At 37.0% G+C, this 25,142-nt stretch overlaps 1 protein-coding gene across 4 annotated transcripts in view; it reads left to right on the top strand.

The window, feature by feature from the left end:
* The window catches only part of MIA2 (MIA SH3 domain ER export factor 2), a 100,026-nt gene extending 75,342 nt beyond the window's left edge, over positions 1-24,684 (top strand). For all 4 annotated transcript variants that reach the window (XM_014792106.2, XM_087422299.1, XM_087422293.1 and 1 more), the window contains 5 exons: positions 3,250-3,408; positions 17,660-17,782; positions 22,018-22,076; positions 22,741-22,975; positions 24,055-24,684. In XM_014792106.2, coding sequence (XP_014647592.1) covers positions 3,250-3,408; positions 17,660-17,782; positions 22,018-22,076; positions 22,741-22,975; positions 24,055-24,233 — 755 coding nt within the window. In that variant the 3' untranslated portion in view covers positions 24,234-24,684. The remainder of the gene's footprint in view (positions 1-3,249; positions 3,409-17,659; positions 17,783-22,017; positions 22,077-22,740; positions 22,976-24,054) is intronic.
* The last annotated feature ends 458 nt before the right edge of the window (positions 24,685-25,142 follow it).

Raw genomic sequence — 25,142 nt, 5'->3', positions numbered from 1 at the left:
GATCCGAACCTGGGCGGCCAGTAGCAGAGCGCCCGCACTTAACCGCTAAGCCACGGGGCCGGCCCAGGAAAGAACCTTTTTTTAGAGTCAAGGAATTCAGAAGTGCTCTCTTGTAGGCAGTTTTGACAGGAATCTGAAAGGAGACCTAAATCACTTGCTAATACTTGGCAAAACCGGCCCAAGATCGTCTGCTTTGTTCCCCCTTCTGTGTGTTTGAGACTCAGGAGCCATCTCCAGCCTGGCATTGGCTGCTGGGCTCTCCGCACTTGCTCATCGGCACTCAACCTGGTGTTCCCTGCGCACCTGCATTTCTTCTGTTGATCGCTCACCATACTGTGTTCACTTTCAAGTTGCCTTAAAGTTTCCCCTTGAATTGTGGCAAAATTCAGAGACAGAGAGCCCTGTTTATTCCAAGATCAGAAGTCTTATGTTTTTAGCCCAAGTCTGTTTGGTAAGAGCCGGTGGTGTTCCTCCCTTGTGTTGTGTTCGCATCACCCCCTTTTGATCGTGATTTTAGCAGATTGAATCTGAGGTAGGAACAGAAAGTAATGAGGCTAAAGAAAACACCAAACTAAACCTAGCCTACCGAAGCTCATATGCTCACATGGATACTGCTCGTCAAACAGTGTCTCAGGGAGTCCGTGTACTGCCCTGTTGAAGCTGCCATTATTGTAGATATTTTTGGAACTCTTTCTTTGGAATTGCCTTCAAAGAATATGAGAAAATCAATTTCCTATTTTTTGGTTATGGGATATTCTTCCTTTGCCCATTTCCTATTTATAGCCTCTTGCCCCATCCTCAGTTGGGTACACTTGGTCCCTCCTGCCTCCCAGTACCACAGCAGATGGTCCCACAGTCTGGGGACACTTCAGAGAGAGCCTTTGCTCGTGTTGGCTTTGAACTGAAAGCTCCTAGGGAAAGAGATGAGTTGCAGACTGACACTGGGAGGCCAGGAGAGCTTTGCTTTGAGCACTCCGGGAAGGAGACTGATTTTGAAATTCACATATGTGCTGTAAGTGCCCTAAATCCATTTTTCCCCCGATTTTTTACCTTGTCCTACAGTAAGAAATATATTTTATATCATGTCATATTACATACCAACATAAATGTAATTGAAACCAGTTACATGAAATAGTGCTACTCTTACTATTTTTGATGCTTTTTGATATTTTCTATTCAGTTCTATTCCATTTCGTTAAAAAAATTGCTGATTAAGTAGATTTCATGCACCACAATGTGTTGCAGCCACTAGCCTGAAAAACAGTGCCCTAGAAATAAGGGTACAATTGGCCAAACTGCAAATGTGAATCACTGGGAGTTGAATGGCATAAGTCAAGGATTGCTTGTAGCCAACTGAATATTTGGAATGAGAGTAAAAATTACCCTTGATTTCTCCTCTTCTATTTAAATTACTTTCCTCTCCTTTTTAATTACTTTCAAGATCTGATGTGTTTAGATCATTTGCAAGGGTTTTTTACTATTTGTTAGAAAAGGTACAGAAGTTTTATTTAGTTACCAGCAGGTCTTAAAAGAGTCGCTTTGGCCAGAAAGTTTCTATGACCCACGAGAGAAGGGTGACCAGTGCCCTTCCCTTTCCTTCCCTTTATTATCTTTTTAAATTTGGTAGTTTGGATGAGATATATGTTTGAATAAGGTTGAGTATAAGGAAAATAATTTCCTTTTAGAGTAAGTTGTATGTAACTGTTGGTCTGAACGAAACATTGTATCCTTTAGCATTTTCACATGTGTAATTTTTCACCTGGAGGTCAGTGAGTTGGCCTTGCTGTGGTCCTCTGGAAGGGAGCCTCAGGAGGAAGCCTTGGAATGTCTCCTTTAAGGATCTGTGCTTCCCTCTAGATGAACTCGGCCTCATCGACTCTGGAACATTTCTCACCAATTTAATTTTCTGCTGTCCCAGCCTTTTTCTTCTCATGAACTGATTAGATGGATGAACAAGCTAGAAGGGAAGATTTGGGGAATTTAATAGAATGTATAACTGTAAGGAAAAGAGATAGTTGACCTTCTGACATAAAAGTCAGTTGACCGCCTGACTCTACAAAAGAGAGTAGATAGAAAACTTTAAAAAAGATTACTATATATTTAAAAAAAGAAGAATACTTATGTTGATTTGTACATGTTACTAAGAAAAGGCCAAATTAATTTTAGTCTCTGCTCTTAAAGGAGGTACTGAAATGTGGGAAGCATTTTAGAAAGATTTCTATTCAAATATGTTTTTTTTAAAGCTGTTCCTTGAGGGAACAAGCAATATAATTTAGAGAAGACCTCATTCCCCCCTCAATGAAATGTTAATATATTTTGTTATTTAATATTTAAATTTTTTTTTACGTTTGTCTTTTCCATCTTAACTGAATATGGATTATTAATTGAGGTACCATCCTTTCTGTGGTCATAAGAAGGGAACTTTAAAATGATTTGCCTCCTTTATAAATGTAAAGATTTTCTTATCCAAATGAGGGTTATTTTGTTCAAAGTGTTTATTCCAACAGTGCTGTTATTTTCGAAACACTTATTTTAGATTTGCCTTTAGCGTTGTGAGCTCTTTTTGAAGGTAAATTTGATATTTAGAAATTGCTAAAAGCCATTTAAAGCCGTATTTATCTGGTGGGTATAAAGTTTATAATCAGACTGGTTAAAATCATTTTTGGGCAGAAATAGAGAGACATGTTACAACATTGAGATGCAATTTCTTGAGTGGCTCTTAAATTAATCTGAGTACATTTCTAAAAGAGTTGTTCTTAAAAAATACTTTGAGTAGTTGCAGAATTATTGAAATAAGTATATAGCCTCTAAGATGACTGTTTTAAAGGAATCATGCTCTTTTTGACTCTTAGAATATTAGTTTAAGAAACAAAACCCTCATTTTATAATTATCTTATTACATCTGGTATAGAAATCTTTACTTTGCTGTTTACTCTCTCCTCTGGTTTTTCGGACTTAGTATTTATAATTTATGATTTAACCACTGGTTTTTATGTGTAAATGATGATGGTGATAACATTTAAAAATGAATTTTATAGGCAAATGTTTGTTTATGCACTTGGCAAAATTATTCTTTCCTCATCCTAGAAATGGCTTGGGTAGGATAGAGTTATAGTCTAATGTGTCTTAGGTAACTTTGTTGGAATCTGATTGTTTTCACTTTTTAAAAAGTGTCTAGATTTTATTTGATGATAGATCTTCTACTACTTTTTTAGATAAAACAGAATTGTATTTTTTTTCTTTAATTAGGCTCAAGAGGCCCAGGGAATCCTCTGGACCAGCAGATTACCAATGAAAGAGGAGAATCAAGCTCTGACAGGTTAGCTGATCCTCATAGAGCACCTTCTGACACAGGGTCCCTTTCACCTCCGTGGGACCAGGATCGTAGGATGATGATCCCTCCAGCAGGTATGGAAAGAGTGTAGTTATTATGTGTATTTGAAGGGCAACCAGTGAGTGTCACATACAGGAATGGAAGAAACGAGGCGTATGTGCGTGCCATGTTTTAAGAAAAACAAGGATATATAGTAGGAAGCAACAGTAACATAGATTTACAAACAGAATAATTAGGGATAATTGTTCACATTTCAGAAAGCTGTTTTACACCCCCCCCAATGGAATGTCTTTATTGTTTTTGTTGCTCATAGAAGTAACAGATGTTTATTTTAGAAAATCCAAACAATGGAGAAAAGTGTAATTAGGAAAGTGAAAAAATCTTCCTCATCATTTTAGCATGCCCCTCCCAGAATTTAGTTTTATATCTCTTAGGGATTTTTTTTTTGATATGTGTTCATAAACATAGGTATACAAATTCCTTCATCACTTCTGTGTAGTTATACTATTTGCCTTCTCGTAATTGTCTTTTCCCATTGAACAATATATCTTAGATTAATTGCCAAAAGAAAGATACTTACAGAAGAGTCACAGCACAGTATCCTGAAGTAAGGCAATAATTTCTGTTCTCCAAATAGTCCCTACTTTCCCAAGGAATGTATTTAAAATTATTTAGTTTGCTAAACTTTTTATGCGCAGTGTTTCAGGGGCGCTGTTAAGTGAAGTGAGCTATGCCTGCTTCGTATAAATTAATTACATTTTAAAAAGTATACCACTTCAGATTCCTTCTTCAGAAGTTGGATAGGGAAGAATATTGTGGTGACAAACTTTAATTCCAGGAATTTGCCTCTGCCGTGGTTGTGTGTGTATGTTCTGTGGGGTGGTGGCTTCTGATACTGTGGCTCTCCTGTCTGACGTCACTAAAATATCAGCTTCATGAAGACAGAGATTTGTGTCACTTTGTTCTCTGCTGTATCCCCAGGGCCTAGAACAATGCTAGGCATGTAGTATTGGCTCAGTAAATATTTATTGAATGAATGAGTACCTGAATAATTCTCAGAAAGCCGAGTACTTTTTCTTAGTGTTTTCATATTTAGAAACATATATACTGTGACTTACAAACTAAGAATCTGTTAGGGGGTGGTATAGGGCATCTTCTTTCAAAGATTCTTTCTTGAGTTTAACATTCATTAAAAAGTTTAGGTGTGGGGCCGGCCCGGTGGCGTAGTGGTTAAGTTCAGACACTCCACTTCTGGCGGCCCGGGGTTCACGGGTTCGGATCCCAGGTGTGGACTTACATACTGCTTGTCAAGCCATGCTGTGGTGGCATCCCATATACAAAGTAGAGGAAGATTGGCACAGATGTTAGCTCAGGGCCGATCTTCCTCATCAAAAAAAAAAAAAAGTTTAGATGTGATAAAAATAAAGATGAATAAACTACAGCCCCTTTCTTAAGGGACTTGATTGCAAGATTTTGGTGGATATCATATCTCTGCATCTGTGTAGAGGACCTTCCTTTAGAGAATCTACAAGCTGTCATAACCAAGAGTCCTCGTCACATGCTCTGCCCATCTCCCCAAGTGTTATCTAGCGTAGTGGTTCTCAAAGTTGGCTTATCGTCAGAAAAATGCAGCTACCTGGGTTCCACCTCAGATCAGACCTTCTGAACATGAACTCTGGAAGTGAGGCCTGTGTTTTTAAAACACTCCCTAGTAGATTCTGGGGAATAGCTAAATTTAGAAACCACTAATCTATCCATTGTCCTTACTATATGGAGAAGGGCACTGAGTTCCATAGAGATTAGCTGACAATCTGAGGTTAAGTTAGCTAGGCAGACAGCTGAGATTAGAACTCAGATAGTAATGACTTTGTTGTTATTGTTCATTCATAAAATTAGAAAGGATTTTATACGTCCTTTAAAAAGTGCCTGAAACTATAATTTTTCAGACCTGTGATATTGTCTCACAGATCCCCGAGTCTCTTTTCATTTTGTTTCCTTTTTTCTTTTTCTTTTGTCTTTTGGTTGAGTAATTTCTATTGGTCTATCTTCAAGTCTACTGACTCTTCCCTCTGTCATCTCCATTCTCCTATTACGCCCATCTAGTAAAAGTTTTATTTTAGATACCGTATTTTTCAGTTCTAGAATTTTCATTTTGTGTGTGTGTGTGTGTTTTGATTTCTCTGCTGAAATTTCTTATCTTTTTATTCATTATAAGCATTTTTTAAACGTTATTGAGCATAGTTTTATAATAGCTGCTTTCAAGTCCTTGTATGATCATTCTAACATCAGAGTCATCTTGAGGATGGCCTCTGTTGATTGTCTTTTCCCTTAAGAATGGGTCACGTTACCCTGTTCTTGATAGATAGAGTAATTTTGGATTGTATCCTAGACATGGAGATTCTGAATTCTACTATATTTCTCTGAAGAGTATCATAGGTTTTGTTTTACAAGACAGTTAAGTTGGTCAAACTCAGACTGTAGGCTTTTTCTCTCCTTGGTGGGCAGCAGCTCAAATATCAGTTCAGTTTTTAGCCTTATCCAGAAACTGCTTAAGTTTGTCTTTACATTTTAAAAAATTACATTTTAAAAAATATACTGCTTCAGATTCCTTCCTGAGAAGTTGGAGAGGGAAGAATATTGTGGTAAAAAAACTTTAATTCCAGGAATTAGACTTTGCCACGGTCATGTGTGTATGTTCTGTGGAGAGGTATTTCCACATGTGTGGTTCAGGGGTCAGCTATAGACTTGGGCAGAAAACTCATAATTTTAGTCTCTACTTCTCTGGCTCTCTTGGGCTCTGTGCTTTGGTTTTTCAAGCCAGAAAGTTCTATGAGTTTTGACTGCTCTGTGCTGCTACTCGACTGTGGTCTGCCTTCAGGCTAAATTATAAAAAATGGAAAACTCACCCCATACCAGTCCCTTCTTCCAAGTTCCTACTCCTTTCTCAGATCTGCCTACTTTTGTTCGTGCTTCAAAGCCTTCAGGTAGTTATTTTATTTTATTATTTTTTAAAATTTTTCCAGTTTTATTGAGATATAATTGATATACAGCACTGTGTAAGTTTAAGGTGTACAGCACAATGATTTGACTTACATCATAAGTAAAATGAATCATGAAATAATTACCACAATAAGTTTACTTAACATCCATTATTTCATATAGATGCAAAATAAAAGAAATAGAAAAAAAATTTTTGTTGTTGTGATGAGAACACAACAGGATTTCTTAAGACTTACTCTCTTAACTTTCCTGTATGTCCTACAGTGGTGTTAACTATAGTCATCATGCTGTACATTACTTCTCTAGTATTTATCTGTCTTATAACTAGGAGTCTGTACCTTTTGACCACCTTCACCCAGTTCCCCATCCCCCTTCCTTACACATCTGGTAACCACAAATGTGATCTCTTTTTCTTTGAGTTTGTTTTTTTTAGATTCCACATATAAATGAGATCACACAGTATTTGTCATTTTCTGACATATTGCACTTAGCATAATGCCCTCAAGGTCTATCCATATTGTTGCAAATGGCAGGATTTCCTTCTTTTTTATGGTTGAATAATATTCCATTTTGTGCGTGTGTGTGTGTGTGTGTGTGTGTGTGTACACCACTTCTTTTTATTCATTCATCCATCAGTGGACGGACACTTAGATTGTTTTCATACCTTGACTATTGTAAATAATACTGCAGTGAACACTGGGGTGCCGATATCTTTTAGAGTTAGTGTTTTCGTTTCCTTTGGATAAATATCCAGAAGTAGAATTGCTGAATCATATGGTGGTTCTATTTTTAGTTTTTTGAGGAACATCCGTACCGTTTTCTGTAGCAGCTGCACTTCAGGTAGTTATTTTTTGTAAATTGTCCAGAGTTACTATATGTGGGAGGGTCAAGTCTGTTATGAGCTTACTCTGCCATACTAGAAATGGAACCTGGTATCCATTATTTTCAGAGTCTAACTAAAAATTCAAAATTGTGAGCTTCTAAATTAATGTCTTCATAGAAGAGATATGTATCATTCTATAGAGAGTGTCTCCAAATAATGTACCTGATCTATTTGATTTAACACAAGTGATCACCTATGTCAACTCTAATTTTCATGAAATAGGATAATTCTACAGACACAGCAAAGGAATTTTCCAGACTATTCTAAACTTTATGGATGAGTAGGGTTAAATGATTCCTGAGACTCGAGCTTGAGTTGGAGTAATGCTGATAAATGATTTAGCTGTTAGCCCTATTCCTACCATTTTGTAATTTTACAAAAATACAAAAATTACAAAAATACTCAGCGTTTGCCCTTGGTACATTGCTGTCCCATCTAAATAGTCACTGAGCAGGTTTCTGGGGGTTTTACAGTTAGCTGATTGGTAATTAGAACACTGAACAAGCCATGAGGAGACCTAGGTTTGTATCTTATCATTGCTGTTAATTTTTTGTGTAGTCTTGAGCATTTCATTTTACCTGTCACTGTTTTCTCAGCTCTAAAATATGGACTTCTGTAAAACAGAGGTGGCGATAATCTAAAGTAATCCCCCCCTACATTTTATATTATGTTGAATTATCAGGACTTATGCAGAGTCCTGCTTTCTAGTAATAACTGTGTCTTTAACATTTTTCTTAAATTTTAAAATATTGTAGTGTAAAACGCTTGTTAAAAATAATAGAGAACTAAAATAACTAAATTTTCAAAGAATATGGATTCTGTAGTTGTTTGAGATTTTCTGTGATTTAGTCCTATTAAGTATACTTCGTAAAATTTATATATTCCCTTAACATATTAGTACTTGGCAGAAATTTTTAAATTTTTAATTGACTTGAGATGAGTAAACAGAAATAATTGTAAATGGTTCCAAAATCCAAGGAATCTTTTGTTTTTGCACTATTAAATACTTTGAAGAGGGGAAAAAAACTTTCTCACCTTACACAGTCAGAAAAGATAGGCTATAACTTGTCTTTTTCCTATGTATTCTATTCTGGATGTTGTCATTGCTTAAGGGTTTTGTTAGCAAGTAGAGACCTAGTTTCTCCAAATAATCAACATTTTCTTTTTTTTTTTTTTTTTAAAGATTTTATTTATTTTATTTTTTCCCCCCAAAGCCCCAGTGGATAGTTGTGTGTCATAGCTGCACATCCTTCTAGTTGCTGCATGTGGGACTCGGCCTCAGGATGAACGGAGAAGTGGTGCCTCGATGCGCACCCGGGATCCGAACCCGGGCCGCCAGCATCGCAGCGCGTGCACTTAACCACCAAGCCACAGGGCCGGCCCAACATTTTCATCTCATTATTTTTAGCGGCAGATTCAATCTTCGTATAGACCAGTATAGGTTTTAATCATCTTTTCTTCCAAAACTCTATGTGGAGTATAAATGATTCTTAAAGGTTAATACATAGATTTGACAACTGTATTAGGGTAAGGCTGATTCTGCTTTGGCGCAATTTGTACACAAAATTGATTTGAATAGTGTGCAGTGCAATGTATCTGTTCATCTAAGATTCTTGTATGTGTTTGTAACTCAGATTGCATGTTGTAGAGCAAGAATGGTTTAGGTGAAAAAGCATTTGGATTGGAATTTAAGAAATCTGGTTTCCAATCTTCACTTTTTAACCTTTTATGTGATTTTTGAAACTTGTTTCACCTCTTTGGACCTCAGTCCTTTTACACACATTGAGAAAGATGAACTAGTGATCTCTGTAATCTGTTTAGCTGAGTAATATAAAATTTAGCCAGGAGTTAATGGTTAATATTGAGGTTTGTTAGATAATTTTCAATTTACTTGGTAGACCAAATAACATGCATAGTGTTAGTCAAGCCAAAGACTATTTAAGGCACTCTTCTTTAAATCCAATTGATGAACACACCTTGTTCAGTTTTTAAAAACTTCTTATTGGGAGACTTCCTGTTCCAGGTCAAGCTGCAATTTACTTGAATTGGTAAATGTTGACACCAGTAAGCTGTGATAAGTTATGTAATACCTAGAGCAACCACTAAAAAACCTTTTAAAAGAGATACTCAAAAACACTGTAGGTCAGATAAATCAAAATGGAATTCTAAAAATGTTCAAGTAACCCATAGGAAGGCAGGAAAAAGAAAACAAAAATAAACAGAGGGAACAAATAGAAAACAAAGACAAATGGCAGACTTAAGCCCTAACATATCAATAATTGCATTAAATGTAAATTGTCTAACATCAGCAATTAAAAGACAGATTGGCAGAATGGATTAAAAAACAAACAAATCATAACTCAACTATTTGCTGTTCAATCAAAACTCATTCAAGTATAACAGTTTATAGGTAGGTAGGTTGAAAGCAAAGGATGGAAAAAGATATACTATGCAAAAAATAATCAAAAGAAAGCCGGAGTGGCTATTATTAATATCAGATAAAGTAGACTTCAGAGCAAAGAAAATTACCAGGGGCAGAGAAAGACATCAAATAAGGATAAAAAGGATAGAAGACAGCAAATCCTAAATGTGTATACGGCAAACTACAGAGCTACAAAGTATGTGGAGCAAAAAGTGATAGAGCTGAAAGGAGAAGCAGACAAATGCACAGTTTAGTTGGAGACCTCAGCTCCCCTCTCAACAATTGATAGAACAACTGGACAGACAGTTCAGCGAGGACATGGAAGAACTGAACGCTGCCATCGACCCATGGGACCTGGTCTACGTTTACGGAACACGTCACCCCGCAGCAGCAGAATACACATGCTTTTCAGGCCCCAAAGGAGCATTTCCCGAGAGAGATCATATCCTGGGCTGTGAAACAAACCTCAACAAATTTAAAAGAATTTAAATCATACAGTGTGTCCTCAGCCACAATGGAATTACACTAGAAATAGTGAACTCTTGATACATGCAGCAATTTGGATAGATCTCAAAGGCATTACATTGAGTGAAAAAATTCTCAAAAGGTCAGATACTGTATGATTCCATGTGTGTAATGTGCTTGAAATGACAGAATTCTAGAAATGGAAAGCAGATTAGTGGTTGCCATAGGTTAGGGTAGTTGAGGAGAGGGAATGTGACTATAAAGGGTAGCCTCAGGGAGATTTTTGCTAATGGATTGGTAATGGAATAGGTCTGTGTCTTGAGTGTGGTGGTGATTACACAAATCTGCACATGTGACAAAATGGCAGGAACTATTCACATTCACATTGTACCAATGTTAGTTTCCCGGTTATTATGTTGCACTATAGTTATGAAAGATGTAAACACTGGGGGAATCTGGGTAAAAAGTATGCAGGACCTCTCTGTCTTATTTTTGCAGCTTTCTGTGAATCTTTATTTTAAAATCAAAAGTAAAAAAAACCCTTCTTATCGGATACAATACACATAGAGGAAAGTGCAAGTATTCTTAAGCATATAACTTAATTTTTTTCACGCTTTGAGCACACCTGTATAACCAGCGTTCAGATCAAGAGACAATTTTCGGTTTACTTTTATTCATCTTATGAATTTAGTTAGAAATCTTTACAGTTTAAGCAGAAAAAAATGTTCCTGATGAATAATATAAATAAGTTATTAATACATATCATATGGTAATCAGAATGAGAATTTTAACAGGAATATGTTCTGAGGATAACCAGTCCATTGTAAATTCTTAAATACTGAACTGTAATAAAAATTTAACAGTGTGACTCACCTTGCTCAGTGCCTCATTCCATAGGAAATGGACCTTCATTCTGTGCGTCTCTCAGCCTTCTGCTGAAGTGCAGGAGGAGAAAAGCGGAAACACGCAAGTGCTTTTGTAAGCCTCTCTTTGAGTCACAAGAGCTAACCTGTGATTGACCGAAGCAAGTCACACGACAGGATTTAGACTCATGGGCAGGAGATGTATCCACCTCTCGAGGACGAGGATGCAAGGAGGGATGCAGAATTGAGGTCACGAATGCAGTCTACCCAAGGGATAAGACTTTCATAATGTGTTTTCACTTATTATGTAACGATGTTTAAAAAGTATATTTGTGTTCTCTAATTTCTTAGATTTTAGAATTACTCTTTGGAAGAAAGGAACATTTCGTTTTTTTGTTTAGCTTTTCTAATAAATGGCCCCTAAGTAAATTGCATTGCCTCTTTACGCTTGCTCGTTTACAAAGCTGTGCATATTAAGCAGTCTTGAGGAGTAGTAGTTTAGGCAAGTTTTTAGGAAATCTTAAAATGTGATCTCTTAACTCCCATATTTAGTAGTTACTAATACATTTTAAGAGGTATGGATATTAAAATATTCTTAAGCCTTATATGACTATAATCAGTAACATGTTTCAACAATATTAGTAACAAATAATTCAAATAAGAAAAGTAATGGTAAAATTTAAACGATAGCTTTTTGCCTGAGGATTTTTGGCTTTTAGCCTTTTAGCTGATTCCTGAGAATTATGTCTACGGGGCAGTTACAAATAATTTATGGTGCAGGTATTAATCTGAGTCACAATTCTTCATATGTAAATGTTCATGAATCTAACAAGAAAGATACTAATGGTGTCTAAGTGCTTGTAAATATTTTATTTTGGTAGAAATTTAACTTAAAAAAAAGAGTAAGAAAACCACAGATACTTTCATGAAACAAAGTTTCTGTTTTGATCAGTTTTTTGCCCTTTGGAGTTCTTGATCTCTCAGTGCTCCTCTTGGTCTCAGAGCTCTGCCTTCAGTTTCCGTCTATTCCTCTCTCTAGCCGCACAGCCTCCTTTTCCAACAGGGAGAAGTAATAGAGAAGAGTAAAGAATCTTAATTCTGAGCAAATCTTACTACCGAGCATAGAGAGATGAATTAAGAGGAATCATGTCACTTCCGCTCCTTGTCCTTTTTTGAGCTTTTAATATTCTTAGTCTTCATTGTTAAAAGAGCGGGGAGTATGTTTGTGGCTTCTATTGTTTTTGTCAGTGCTTATCTTTCACTGGTTTGGATAATATATTTTATGTGATGGGTAGCAAAGAGACTTAGCAGCTGTACCTTGGTGGTGTTATCACGAATTAAGTCTGGTCTTCAGCCTTGCACATTTAAAAACTTGCTTTTCTCTTTCTCTTGAAGAGCTGGACAGATAAGAGACATATGCAGCCACATTGGTAAGGACAGGTTTAAATTCACTTTGAGAAACAAAATCAAGCTAAGCAGATCAGAACTGCTAGCTTTAGAAGCACAGGCGTAGACTTTTACTTCACGGGCTCTGATTTGTAGGCGTTTCTGCAGACCATTGTCCTGCATTGCGAACATTTTTTTAGACAAGATTTATTTGATGGAATTATAGTTTGTCTTCACTTAGGCTCATTTTAATCTCTTTGTGGAGGTGTTGAAGTCTTCATAAACTTAAGGTGTCCTAAAATCTTCAGCGATGGTTTTGTCTTCTTAGACGATATTTACGTTAAAATTGTTTCCAAATTTTGGGGCTACCAGTTTTTTGGGAGTGTGTATCTCGTATCACTTATATCTTCTTGTATAATGGTCCTGTGTAAATTCTAATGATTAGTATTTGGTTGATAAAGTACTGCTATATATGTTTACACACATAAAGTTTAATTTTCCGTCCTCCTGAAGAGAGGGTAGGATGTGGGGACAAATGTAAACAACTTTTTGAAAAAATCTGCTTTGAATAAATGCAAGAGATGAGATTTGTAAAGATTGAAAATATTACAACATGTTTATTTGCTGTTGGGGATAATCCAAGATAGGAGGAGAAATTGATGATGTATGGGAGAGGGTATAATTATAAAAGTGAAGCCCTTGAGCGGTAAACAAGAAGGATGAGATCCCGGGTGTAACTGAGAAGTCAGATAGGAGCTGAATCGCTTTATCTATTGCACAAAGAAGGCAGGCGGAGCACGGGGTGCAGATGTGGAGAGGGGGTGAGGGTCAGCGAGGGTGTCCAGTCACATCAGTTTTCTTGGTGTGGCAAGGTTATTAACTTGGGCTGGGGGAGGAGGGGATGGCCAGAGATTTGCAGGGAGAGAAAAAGGTATACAATAGCCGTTGAGGAGATTGAAGGAGCTGAGATATCGGTGAAGTGTGGATGATTACAGCGCAGAGTTGAGTATCTGTCTGAAAGTTCTGGTCATAAATTTGAATGAGACTAGTCAATACTATAGTAGAGATTATAAAAATTTAATTTATCATTCTGGTTACTTTGGGGTGTTTACTTTTTGCCAGATATTATGTTGAGTGCTTTTTATTAGTCATTCTAATACCTTATGAGTGTTATTCCCATTTTGCAGATGAAGATAACAAAAACAGATATGTAGCAAAATTCTGTATATCACCTCCCAGAATTTACATATTAATAATTTGCTTTAGATATATATGTGTGTGTGTGCGCGCACATGTGTATGTGTAAATAAAACATAAAAAGAAATAGCACACTATGTAAATGAGTTGAAGTCTATTCTGTGTCCTCTCCCGGAGCTGTTACCTTCCTTCTTTCCCAGAGGAAACTGCTCACGAGTTTAGTGCTTGTAAACTTACAGTCCATATATGATTAAAAAAAAGGTATATTTCTGTTTTATCAAGTTTCTTTATCAGCATTATGTTCTTGAATGCTTTCCATTTTAATTTGTATCAAGTTTATTACTTTAATTGCTGTATAAGTATTTCAATATATAAATATACCACAAGATATTTATCCAGTCTCCTCTGATGAGCATTTAGGCTGTTTCCAGTGTTTCACCATTACTAAAAATACTGCAGTTAACATGCTTTCTGCATGTTCTTTAGAGATGACTCCAGGGAATGAAATTGCTGGGTAATAGGTAATGCATATTTTCGATTTTAATAGATATTGTCCTCAAGAGTACTTACGTGTGAAGTATTTGAGAGTAGCTATTACTTGATGTAAAACTTTTTTGAATATTTCCAGCCATATGAGTTAAAATTATCATCTCATTTTTCTTGGTGGTTCTTTGATTATTAGTGAGTGAGCATCTTTTCATGTTTATTGGTCATTTGTATTCCTCCTGTAAGTTGCCTGATCCATTTTATCTCTTGCTTAATAGGAATTCTTGGTATACTTTGGATACTAATCTTTTGTCTTTTGCAAATATTTTCTCACTTTGTTATTATGTATGTTATTGTTATACATAAGTTTCAGATTTTAAGTAAGTATAATCCATCCTTATTTTTATAGAGTTTTTGTTTTGCTTAAGACCTGTCCCTAGAATGAAAAGATATTTTGTTTTCTTCTAAAATTTTAAAATTTTGTTTTGATTTTAAGCCTTTAATCTGAATTTTATTTTTGTTTTAGTGTTTAGTATGAGGAGTTATTTTTTTCCCCATTGGTTGGACAGTTATTTTAATACTGTATATTGGTTCATCAACTTGAAATATTACTATTATCTTAAACCAAATGTCCATGTTTGTATAAGTCTTCTTTCTATAGACCTCCTTTCTGTACCGTTGATCTCTTGATCCCAGAGTCATAACCTAGTCACATCAATGCTTTTATCAGCTACTTTCTGGAAATTTTTCTTTCCATTCATTTAAATTTCTTTTCTTATCTTTTCTTTGCTGAGGAAGATTTGCTCTGAGCTAACATCCGTTGCCAGTCTTCCTCTTTTTTGTATGTGAGTCACCGCTCCAGCATGGACACTGACAGACGAGTGGTGTAGGTCTGTGCCTGGGAACTGAACCTGGGCTGCCTAAGTGGAGTGCGTCAAACTTAACCACTAGTCCACTGGGGCTGGCCCTCCATTTAAATTTATTAATCATTAGATTTAACTATTTCTTCACATTCTGTTTTAAGTGAAGATGCTTATTTTACCTGATTAGTTACCAGCATTGAACTTAAAAAAATTTGAATCCTGGGGCCAGCCCTGTGGCTTAGCGGTTAAGTGCATGCGCTCCACTACTGGCGGCCCAGGTTTGGATCCCGGGCGTGCACTGACGCACCGCTTCTCCAGCTGTGCTGAGGCCACGTCCCACATACAGCAACTAGAAGGATGTGCAACTATGACATACAACTATCTACTGGGGCTTTGAGGAGAAAAAGGGAAAAAAAGAGGAGGACTGGCAATAGATGTTAGCTCAGGGTCAGTCTTCCTCAGCAAAAAGAGGAGGATTGGCATGGATGTTAGCTCAGGGCTGATCTTCCTCACAAAAAAAAAATTCGAATCCTTTATCCATCTTTATGATTCTGTTATCAACCATGCTAATGTTCCTGTTATGTGATAGAACCCAAATCATCAAATAGTTACTCAAGAAACCACTGCAGTCCAACGTATGTTACGCAATGGAAAGAGATGAACGATATTTTTGTTCAAACTAGACATCGTGAGTTTTATTCTAATTCTTAGTTTATGAAACTGCTTCAGAATGCCCCTTCCACTTATTCTCACTCTTTATTTGTTTTTTTCCCTGATCCTTTTCCTTCTCACATTCTTTGTTTTTAATCATCTTTTCTTTTATGAGATTGGTAGAAAACAAAGGTAAGAAAGCAAAAAAGAAAGAAAGGAACCATTCATGTCCCTGTTTTCTGTATTTCAGACTTTCCTTGGTCATATGCCTTCCACATAGCTTTATCTCATTACAGTTACTCTGTGTGTGTGTGTGTGTGTGTGTGTATGTGTGTGTGTGTGTGTGTGTGTATGTGTGTGTGGATCTATACGTATATGTATCTTTGAGTTTAACCAGAATACCCTTGTTTACTCGTTCATCCTTCCTTACTTTCCTTTCAGGGCAAGCTTTACCTCCTCTGTGACCCCATTTCTGATTCCACCAATCAGAATTAGATAGGCCATCTTTCATATTATTTGTATGCCCTTTTATTAAGGCATTGATCACATTGTATTTAGTTCTTTCTTTCACCATTAGACTATAAGAGTACGGACTCTATCAAAACCAACTTTGTATCACTAATGCCTGGCACGTAATAGGCTCTGGTAGATTTAAGGAATGGATTATTTTGCTAGTGGAGGGCAACATGAGCATATGATTTATAAAATAGTGTACTTGTAGCAAAATTGTGTATTTCTGAGGTTGCTGATATTATGAGGATGTATTTTAGAAGCAAAATAATGATACGGTATCTTGAGACCTGATTAAGAAAGAGTTGGGAAGTTTTCAGGTTTCCTCCATTTTATCGCCTTGCCCAAATCTGCCATTTAATTAATCCCATGTTTGAAGTAGAAGGGGAGGCCTCGGTTTAGATCTCAGTGGTTGGTATTGGCCTTTTCTTCCACTGGACTAATTCAGACCCGTTGAGACAGCTCTTTGGTAAGATTCTGAAAAGAGGAGGAAATGAGTCCTGAAGACTATCCGGATTTGTCTCTCCTAAGCCACATCCCCTGACCCTTGGGAGCTCATTAAATATAATTCTCTCCACCAGCTCTGGTAGATGCCAGGTCGTTTCCTTGGCTTTGTGTGGGAGAGGTGTGTCAGTAAGGTCCCAGGCGGCTGAGCCGGATGAGGAGTGACATATCCAGTACTGTATGGAGTTCACATTATGAACCGCTTCCTAGGACAGTCACTGAAGGCAGTTTGGGGCTGTTTTTTCCGTATCCATAGGGTAAGAGAGAGTCACACAATTCACTCCCTTTGACCTTCCCCATATTTTTAGAATTGGGCATATGTATACCTAATCTATCAGAGTCGGCCATCACCTCTCAAAGATGAGATAGACTACCTATATTTTTTCAAGAATGGTGAGTTCCACAAGGACTCAGGAATTACCATTTTGTCATCATAAATGACTCCTGGGGACAAAGGAGGGTGGCTGTAGAAGCACCTGAGTGAGTCTGCACCCAAATTTGTGTCTATTTAGATGTCCTTAATCTGAGCATTGTGAACCTTCCATTCATCTGTTGAGTCAGAGAACTTTCCCTGTAGTTTTGGAGGGATGCTAAATTCCAACACATCAAATTTGATCACTGATGACCTCTGAATGATACTTTCTGCTTTGGTGACCATTTCTTTTATCATTGTTTGTTCCGCTAAATTTCTTGCTATGATCACAACATATTCTGTTTTTTTCTTTCTTTGTTAATAGCTATCTCCTCAAAGTCTTTTTTGACATATTGATGTATCCACTTCTTTCCACTGTTATTAAAATTGAAAGTTAAATGAATATATCTAACTAAATTCTATTCATATATTCTAATTTACACCCGGTAATGGAAACTTTGAAAATCCAGAGTAGCATATTATACTTGTGTTTACTACAAAAGCAAAGTTATTGCCTATAGTAAAATATGTAATTTTCCTAAAATTGTTTACTATTGTTTACTAAGAATATGGATCAAAGTCTTTTAGGAAGCAAGAGAAATGTCTATGTTCAATATATTAAATTTAAGTAAACTTGATTTATTTTTATACTAATGAAGATATTTTTAAAACTTGTTTTCTAGGTCAACCATATCCTGATCCAGCTCTTCCTCCACAAAGGCAAGACAGATTTTATCCTAATTCTGGTAGACTATCTGGACCGGCAGAACTCAGAAGTTTTAATATGCCATCTTTGGATAAAGTGGGTAAGAAATACGTTGTGTGTGTATGTGTTTTATAATAATGGTGGCACTCTAAAGAGCAGGAAGCTGAATAAAGGACTACTATAATGCTATCTCTAGTAGCTCTTAAGGCCCAAGTCTCTTTCCTGAAAACTGCCCAGTTTTATGTTTGTTGTTGTACACGTCTGTGGCATCTATACATATGTTGGTGGTTGGTTAGAGCACCATGGTAGTGGGTTTACTATATGTACCTTTGGGAAAAATTTACCCTGTTCCATGATTAATTTTCTAGTTTTTCCAGTCTGCTTACATATAGCCTGTTTAGTAATCAGGGAAATTAGGCTAGTGTGAATGGATGTGTGAACATTCACCAGAAAAATAATTTGAGTGCATGCTCTGTTGATGGTTTAATCAATCACCTTGTTTAAACATTTTACACTTAGATAGGTTTAACTAACATTTACTGAGCAACCTACTAGTTATCGGGCACTCCTTTACTCAAACCACCTCAGCAACCCACTGAAGTTGGGAAATGTATATAACCAGTGTATCAATCAGAAGTGCATAACATTAAGAAAATAAAAAGAGTAAAAATAAGTAGAAAATTAAAATAAATTTATTGGTAAAAAGTTCCTCAGCAAAAGGTATATATGGGGGGGGGTGTTGCCAGTTATCATATTTATTATTTCAGGACATCAGTCTTTTTTGAGTAATAAGCGAAGAAGCAGACCTATGGCCTGGATTTCTGTTATAATCAAGTTAATTCTTTTTAACTGTTTGGCTTTTGGCGTTGTTTTCCCTTATTGATTCAAGCTTAATGGAATGAAAGTATATATGGATTGAGCATCTGTTTAATGCTATTTAAAACTTTTTACATATCCTTTTTTTATTTTGGAATTGAACAATATCCAATTTAGCAAATAATTTTTAAGTGCCTTCTGTTTAGAAGGTACCTTGCATGACATAGCAGATAATATAATTATAATGAGATATAGTGTCTGGCTGTAAGAAGCTAATAATTAAATAGGCAAAAAAGACAAACATATATTTAACTAATACTGGTCAGAATAGTAAGTCCCATGAGAGAATATGCTGTGTTCACAGAAAGGGAGAACTCCCATCCAGTTGAAGGATCAGGGGAAACTCCATGAGGGAGGTGGCATTTGAGCTGCTTTTGAAAAATTAGTTGAGAGGTGGAGGTCTGTGCCAATAATAATGAGCAGCATAAGAAAAATAAAGAGACAGCACGAGTCATTGATGATAATGACTGTAAAGCTGAGATATTAATCACTTGATGAGGTCTTACAAGGGTTAATGAGTTAATGTGTGTGAAAGTGTTTTGTAAATAGAAAAGTTCTATACATGTGTAACGTATTATTGCTGGTTTGTCCGTATATGTTATTTACACGAAGGAGAATGGTGAGAGATATGGTTGAAACACATTGACTAGCACTAGTGCTCAGTAAACATTTATTGAATGAAAGTGAATTATCTCATTTAATCTTCACAATGAACCTCTGAAGTAGATGCTATTATCCTCACTTCATAGATGAAGAAACCAAAACTCAAAAAGATCTCAGGTAGGAAGTATCAGAGCCAGGATTTGAGACCATATCTGTCTGACACCAGAACCGTGGTCTTGATCCCTGTACTTTGTTGAAATGAGAGGACTCCTCCACTGATGCACTGAATGGCTGTTAGAATGCTTACGGTACGACAGGCATTATGGCACGCTGTATTTCAGTGGCGAATGGGAGCTCCCTCCTCATTCCTTATCCCTTGAGGTCTAGTAAAGCCCTAAAGCCCTAAGGCAGTTGCAGTACAGTGGCCAAAGTCATGAGTACAGGGTGTTATGGGAGCACATGGGGCACTCACCAGGATGAGGTGTTGTTCTGAGTGTGGGATAGTCAAGAAAATCTTCTTGGAGGAAGTGACATACAAGCTGAGAATTAAAGGAGGGATTAGCTGGAGGAAAATGGTGGTGATAATGCTCTAGCAGGAGAGAATAGCATCCTTAAAGTTGTAGATTTAAGCATGCCTAGTAAGTTATGGCGGTAACATGGAGTGTGAGTCAGGGAATACTGAAACAAGTAGTGAAGAGGTAAGCAGTGCATAAAGTTTTCAAGGCCTTGCAAACCTGTTCAGAAATTTGGACCTTATTCACAGGATAATGGGAACACATTAAAGGATTTTAAACAGAGAAATAATATAATCAGATCTGCATTTTAGAGAAATTACTCTGGTTGCATTATGGTGAATAGATTGGAGGGAGTGGTCAAGATTGGAAGGAGGATAACTTTTGAGGAGACTATGACATCTACATGAGTGATGGTGGTGATTTAGCAGAGGGGATAGAGACAACAGAATTGAGAGGATTTAGGATTCATGGTGTGGGAGTGAGGGAGAAGGAGTTTTGGCTGATGTCCAGATTCCTGGCTGTGGCACCTGGGGCCATTCATCGTTCTGAGACAAGGAACAAGGAGCAGCAGAAAGTTTGACAGGAAAAGTTATGTTCCATTTTTAACTTACAAAATTAGCAGCACCTGTGATACACCTGTATGAATATTCAAGTAGGCAGTTCAGGCTTTGAAGTCCTGGGGGAAATAGCTAGAGCTGAGTTACACATCTGAAAGTTGTTAGTATTACACATCAAATTAAAACAGTAAGAGAATGGGATTTCTCAAGGGGGGAATGAGAAGAGAAGAGGGCTGAGGGTGAAACTCTGAGGAGACCACGATTTAAGGATAGTCAGAGGTAGTGGAGACCACCAAAGAGACTGAGAAGGAGCAGCTAGAAAGGAGAAAGAGAGAGAAGGAAGGGACTACCACAGAAACTGAAGGCTGGGAACACAGCTTTAAAGAGGGAAGGAGTAGCCAACAAGAGAAATAATATAAAATATGGACTAAAAGTGTCTTTTTTAATTGGGCAAAAAAAGACTATTTTTGATCTTGGGGAAAATAATTTCAGTGGAGCAGCATATATATAACACTATTCCAAACACTATATGTAGAACAGTTCTTGGTTGTGGAAGGACAGAGGTGGCTGTAGGGGGATTCTCTTTTTCTGTCTCATTTTTAAGTAGCAGTTGGGAGAAACTTGCTGATAGAATGGATCTAGCAGAAAGGGAGGAGAGAGACAACAGGGGGAGGAAGATCCCTGAGGAAGCTGGATGGGAGGGATTCTGGGCACAGAAGCAGGGTTACAGAAGTCTAGAAGGATCCTTTTCCATGGTAATAGGAGGAAAGATCATAGGAATATAGTTGCGGATACATTTATGTTTGAGTACAAAAAGTTCAGGGAGTTTCTAAGTGGTTGGTGGAGTCGGTTTGAGGAGAACAGACGTTTGAAATTGCTGAGGAGAAAACTGACTTAGAAGACACAGAGGGAAGGCTGGGCAGTAGGCAGCTGGAGGTGTGGCTGGAGATCCATCAGTCTGGAGTGCTGCCAGTCTACACGGCTCTGGTTTATTTTACTCCCAGAAGTGCTTAGTGGCTCAGCTATAGACAAAGTGGAAGCAGAGAGTTGGATTAGTCGAGGGCTGGAATGTTGTCAAGCACGTGTGAAAAATGGCCAGTAGAGCCAGCACCTTGATGACTGGCTGAAGTGGTGGACTTTGAAGTCCAGTTAATTAGAGAAGAAGTGAAGAAAGGAGGAAGCTGAGAGCTCCATCAGAGGGCTGGAAGCTTCAGTGACATGCAAGGACAGGTATAGTGAGAGTAAGTGGGAAAGCCAGGAGAGGGTGGGTAGTTGTGTCAGAGAGAAGGTGGTTTGAATTTATGTTCTCAGAGACTGAGTAGTTCTTGATGACAAAGTCCAGGAGCATTTTTTCAGAAATAGTGGCTAAATTCAAATGCTAGTCCATGTTACCTGATGGAGGAATAAGAAAGGAAGGATGAGAGGGAGGAAAGGAAGAAGGGAGAGTGGGAGGGAGAAAAGAAAGGAAGGAAGGAAGGTGGGATAAAAATGAAAGAAGGAAGGAGGGAGTGGGCTGCTCCCTCCTAGAAGTCTCCTGGTGCTGCTGCTTGCAGCAGTCACCTGGGAGCAAGCTAGAAGTCACTGCCACATGCCTTTGCAGAGTCTGCCAAAATTTCCAGGGGTCTCAAGCTGTTCTTGTGGCCCCAGTGCAGGATGCTGGTATCAAGGGGCTTTATGCACTGACAAGGGGGGTGAGAAGATATCAATGTCCTTTGTGATCTGGAGATATTCCAGGAATGGAACGATAAATCCTATATTTTTCATGGTTTAACTTTTGTGTCTAGATGGGCCAGTGTCTTCAGAAATGGAATCCAGTAGAAATGATAGCAAGGACAATCTTGGTGTAAGTATTGAAAATGGAATTTTATTCATGTATTCAAGAACCTTCCAGTTTCTCGGTTTACTAGGATAGACATTTAGCTAGCAATCTAGTTTTTGATATAAAACTGCTTCTCTTTTTTTGACAAATATACTTCCTACTTAGCATTATAGCTGTTTCTTTTCTGGATTGTACCCTATGGTGATAAAGTACAACTCACAGACTAGAGGCGTGAGTGAATTTACTGTAGTTAAACGAGAATTTGGATTTTCCCCCTTGGATTTTTATTTGAATGTTTTAGAGTATAGTTTTGTTTACTACATTTATAATCTTGGTTTTGGTCACTTTGAAAATATAAACATAAGCATCTTTTCTTTTTTTTCGGTATATGCTTGATAAAGGAGTGTATATTTTGATATTCGTGGACTATTCTTGGGTTTTATCTTTAGCTAGAATATTGCTTTGTGGGGTAGAGCTGTTTTCTGTTGAGTTAATAAAATATTTGTGATAGCTCAAGTCCCTCTGAGGTAGGACACAGCTTGGGTCTTTCTCCGGAGCGTTTTGAGACTGTCATGGGCCGCTTTCTGCCTGGGTGCCCAGGTGTTTGCTTCTAAGCTGAAGACGTTCAGGGCAACGATTGCAAATTTTGCTGTTGTTTTAGTGACTGTCGTATGTCGATTTGTTATAGAATTTAAACGTGCCTGATTCATCTCTGCCCGCTGAAAGTGGAGCACCGGGCCCTGGCTTTGTTCCCCCACCAATCCCTCCAGTCAGAGCTCCATTGTTTCCAGTGGATACCAGGGGCCCGTTCCTGAGAAGAGGTCCTCCCTTTCCTGCACCTCCTCCAGGAGGCATGTACGGAGCCCCCCGCGATTACTTTCCACCCAGGGATTTCCCTGGCCCGCCACTTCGTCCATTGCCAAGTATGTTTTTTTTCTTTTTAAGCTTAATATGTGTTTTATAGAGCAAATCAGAGATATTAATTCTTTCTATTCATGCAGTCAAACAGTGGAGGAAGATTTTTCTCATGTTCTGTGAGTGTACAGTTACTTTTCCAAATTGCGCTGGTGGCCGGCCATCAGTAGACTGTAATGAGGCTTCGACTTGATTCATTTTAGTAATGTGGAATTACTTCTGTATTTCAGTAATCCAAATCATTGGCTTTTTGCAGGAGTCTTATGTTACGACTAATATTTGTATCTTATTTGATAGAAACTGGTTACTGCATCAATTAGTAAAAATAATTACAATTTATATTTTAGCATTAAAATTACTGGCTAAAGTATTTTTAAAAATCTTTTTCATACGTAGTTCGCATACAGTCCTACTTATTTAAAACCTAAAATGTTTATCATCTTTAGCCTAACTGTTGAATTTATTGAAATTCTTTCATAGCCTCACATAAGAAAAAAAGGAATAATTTATTGCTTCTATATCTATACATTGCCATTTAGAACTGTAGGTTTCTGCAAAATAAATACATGGTTATCAAGTACTAGACAAAAGTCTATTATTTGCCTGATATAGTTATTCCTTCCTTCATTGCTCCTCTATTTTTAAAGTTTAAGGTGAATTAAAATGAGTTTATTTGGGGAATGTCAAGATGGTCTTTGATATAACTGGAAATATTTTAGGATAATATCAAATTAGAATCAGGAATTACTGATATAATTTTAAGTCTGGTGAAAATTATGTTATGTGAAACTTTTTTTTAAGTAAGTTTTGTAAATTTTGAAGTAATTCTCCTTTTTTAAAAGTGTTAAGATCTTAGATTTTCATAGGACAAAAATTGTCTGAAGTTGATGATATTCCCTTTAATCACGTGTAGTTGAAGAGTGTGTGTTCTCAATGTTGTAAAAATTCATTTCTTAGATCAAGTAATTATTCTGGTGTCAATTTTGGATATAAAGATAGGTACTGGAAGTTATAAGCTAATAATTTATTAGGGCCTCAGTACAGGTGCTTAATGTCACAAAGTGTCTTTTACCATCTCTTTGAACAGTGAGAAATGTCTATGCACCGAGAGGTTTTCCTCAGTACCTTCCCCCAGGAGCAGGATTCTTCCCCCCACCCCCACCCCCACCCCCACATCCGGAAAGTAGAAGTGAGTTCCCGTCAGGGATGATTCCGCCTTCAGATGAGCCGACTACTGAACATCCAGAACCACCGAAAGAAACTTGACAGTGTTTCTGTTCTCTCGTCAAAAGTGATTTTGACTTCTCTCTCATTTGCAGTTTAAGTGACTGCTGTTACTTAAGTGATTATACCTTCGCTCAAATTGCAGCTCAATGCAATTATAATTCTCAGGAGAGTATTTTGTAAATAAAGATGATTTAAATATGAATCTTATGAGTAAATTATTTCCCTTTTATTTTATTCTAGATAGTATAATTATTTTGATTTGATTAAGGAGTCCTCTATCACATAAACAATGATGGGTGTTTTATATATGTAATCTTGCAGTTGGGGATGTTTTAAACTCCAAAGGCTGTGTCTTTATGCCAAGAACTGTATTTACTATGGTTGTAGACAAATGTGAAAGTAACTTTATGCTTAATTAAATAAATTTTAATTGATTAAAAAACTTATTTGACATTGATAATAATAATAAAATCAGCTAGTTTTTTTATAAGTATGGCTCTGTTAGTTAGTTTTTTTTTTACTTCTCCCAGTAGCTTTGAGGCTCAAAACTAATGCTTTATATGGATCTTTCTCATTTGGTTATCTTACCAAAAATGTGCTCTGTTTCTTGCAAATAGACATGAAGGAACAAATTAATCCACTTTTGAAAGTCAAAATTGATGATATTTTAAAGAGAACCAGGATATTGTCTAATGGTAGATTTCATAATTTGGATCTTCTTCCTTCATTCACTGAAGTCGTGTGCAATTTTCTTTCTTGTTTTTCTCTTCATTTGTAAGATATTTACTGTTTTAGTGGGGAATGTGGAGATTTACTGTAGGATAACTGTATTGAGGTGATGTGTCATCATTTTTAGCTTTGGACTCATTATCTTTAGAATATTTCCCTAACTCAGGTTTGTGTTCTATTACTCGTCTTCTTGCACATTAATATGAGTATGAAAGGAAA

This window comes from Ceratotherium simum, chromosome 3, assembly GCF_057802395.1.
Source record: "Ceratotherium simum simum isolate JZ-2026a chromosome 3, ASM5780239v1, whole genome shotgun sequence".
Lineage (NCBI taxonomy): Eukaryota > Metazoa > Chordata > Mammalia > Perissodactyla > Rhinocerotidae > Ceratotherium > Ceratotherium simum.
This window is presented reverse-complemented; position numbering and strand designations above follow the sequence as displayed.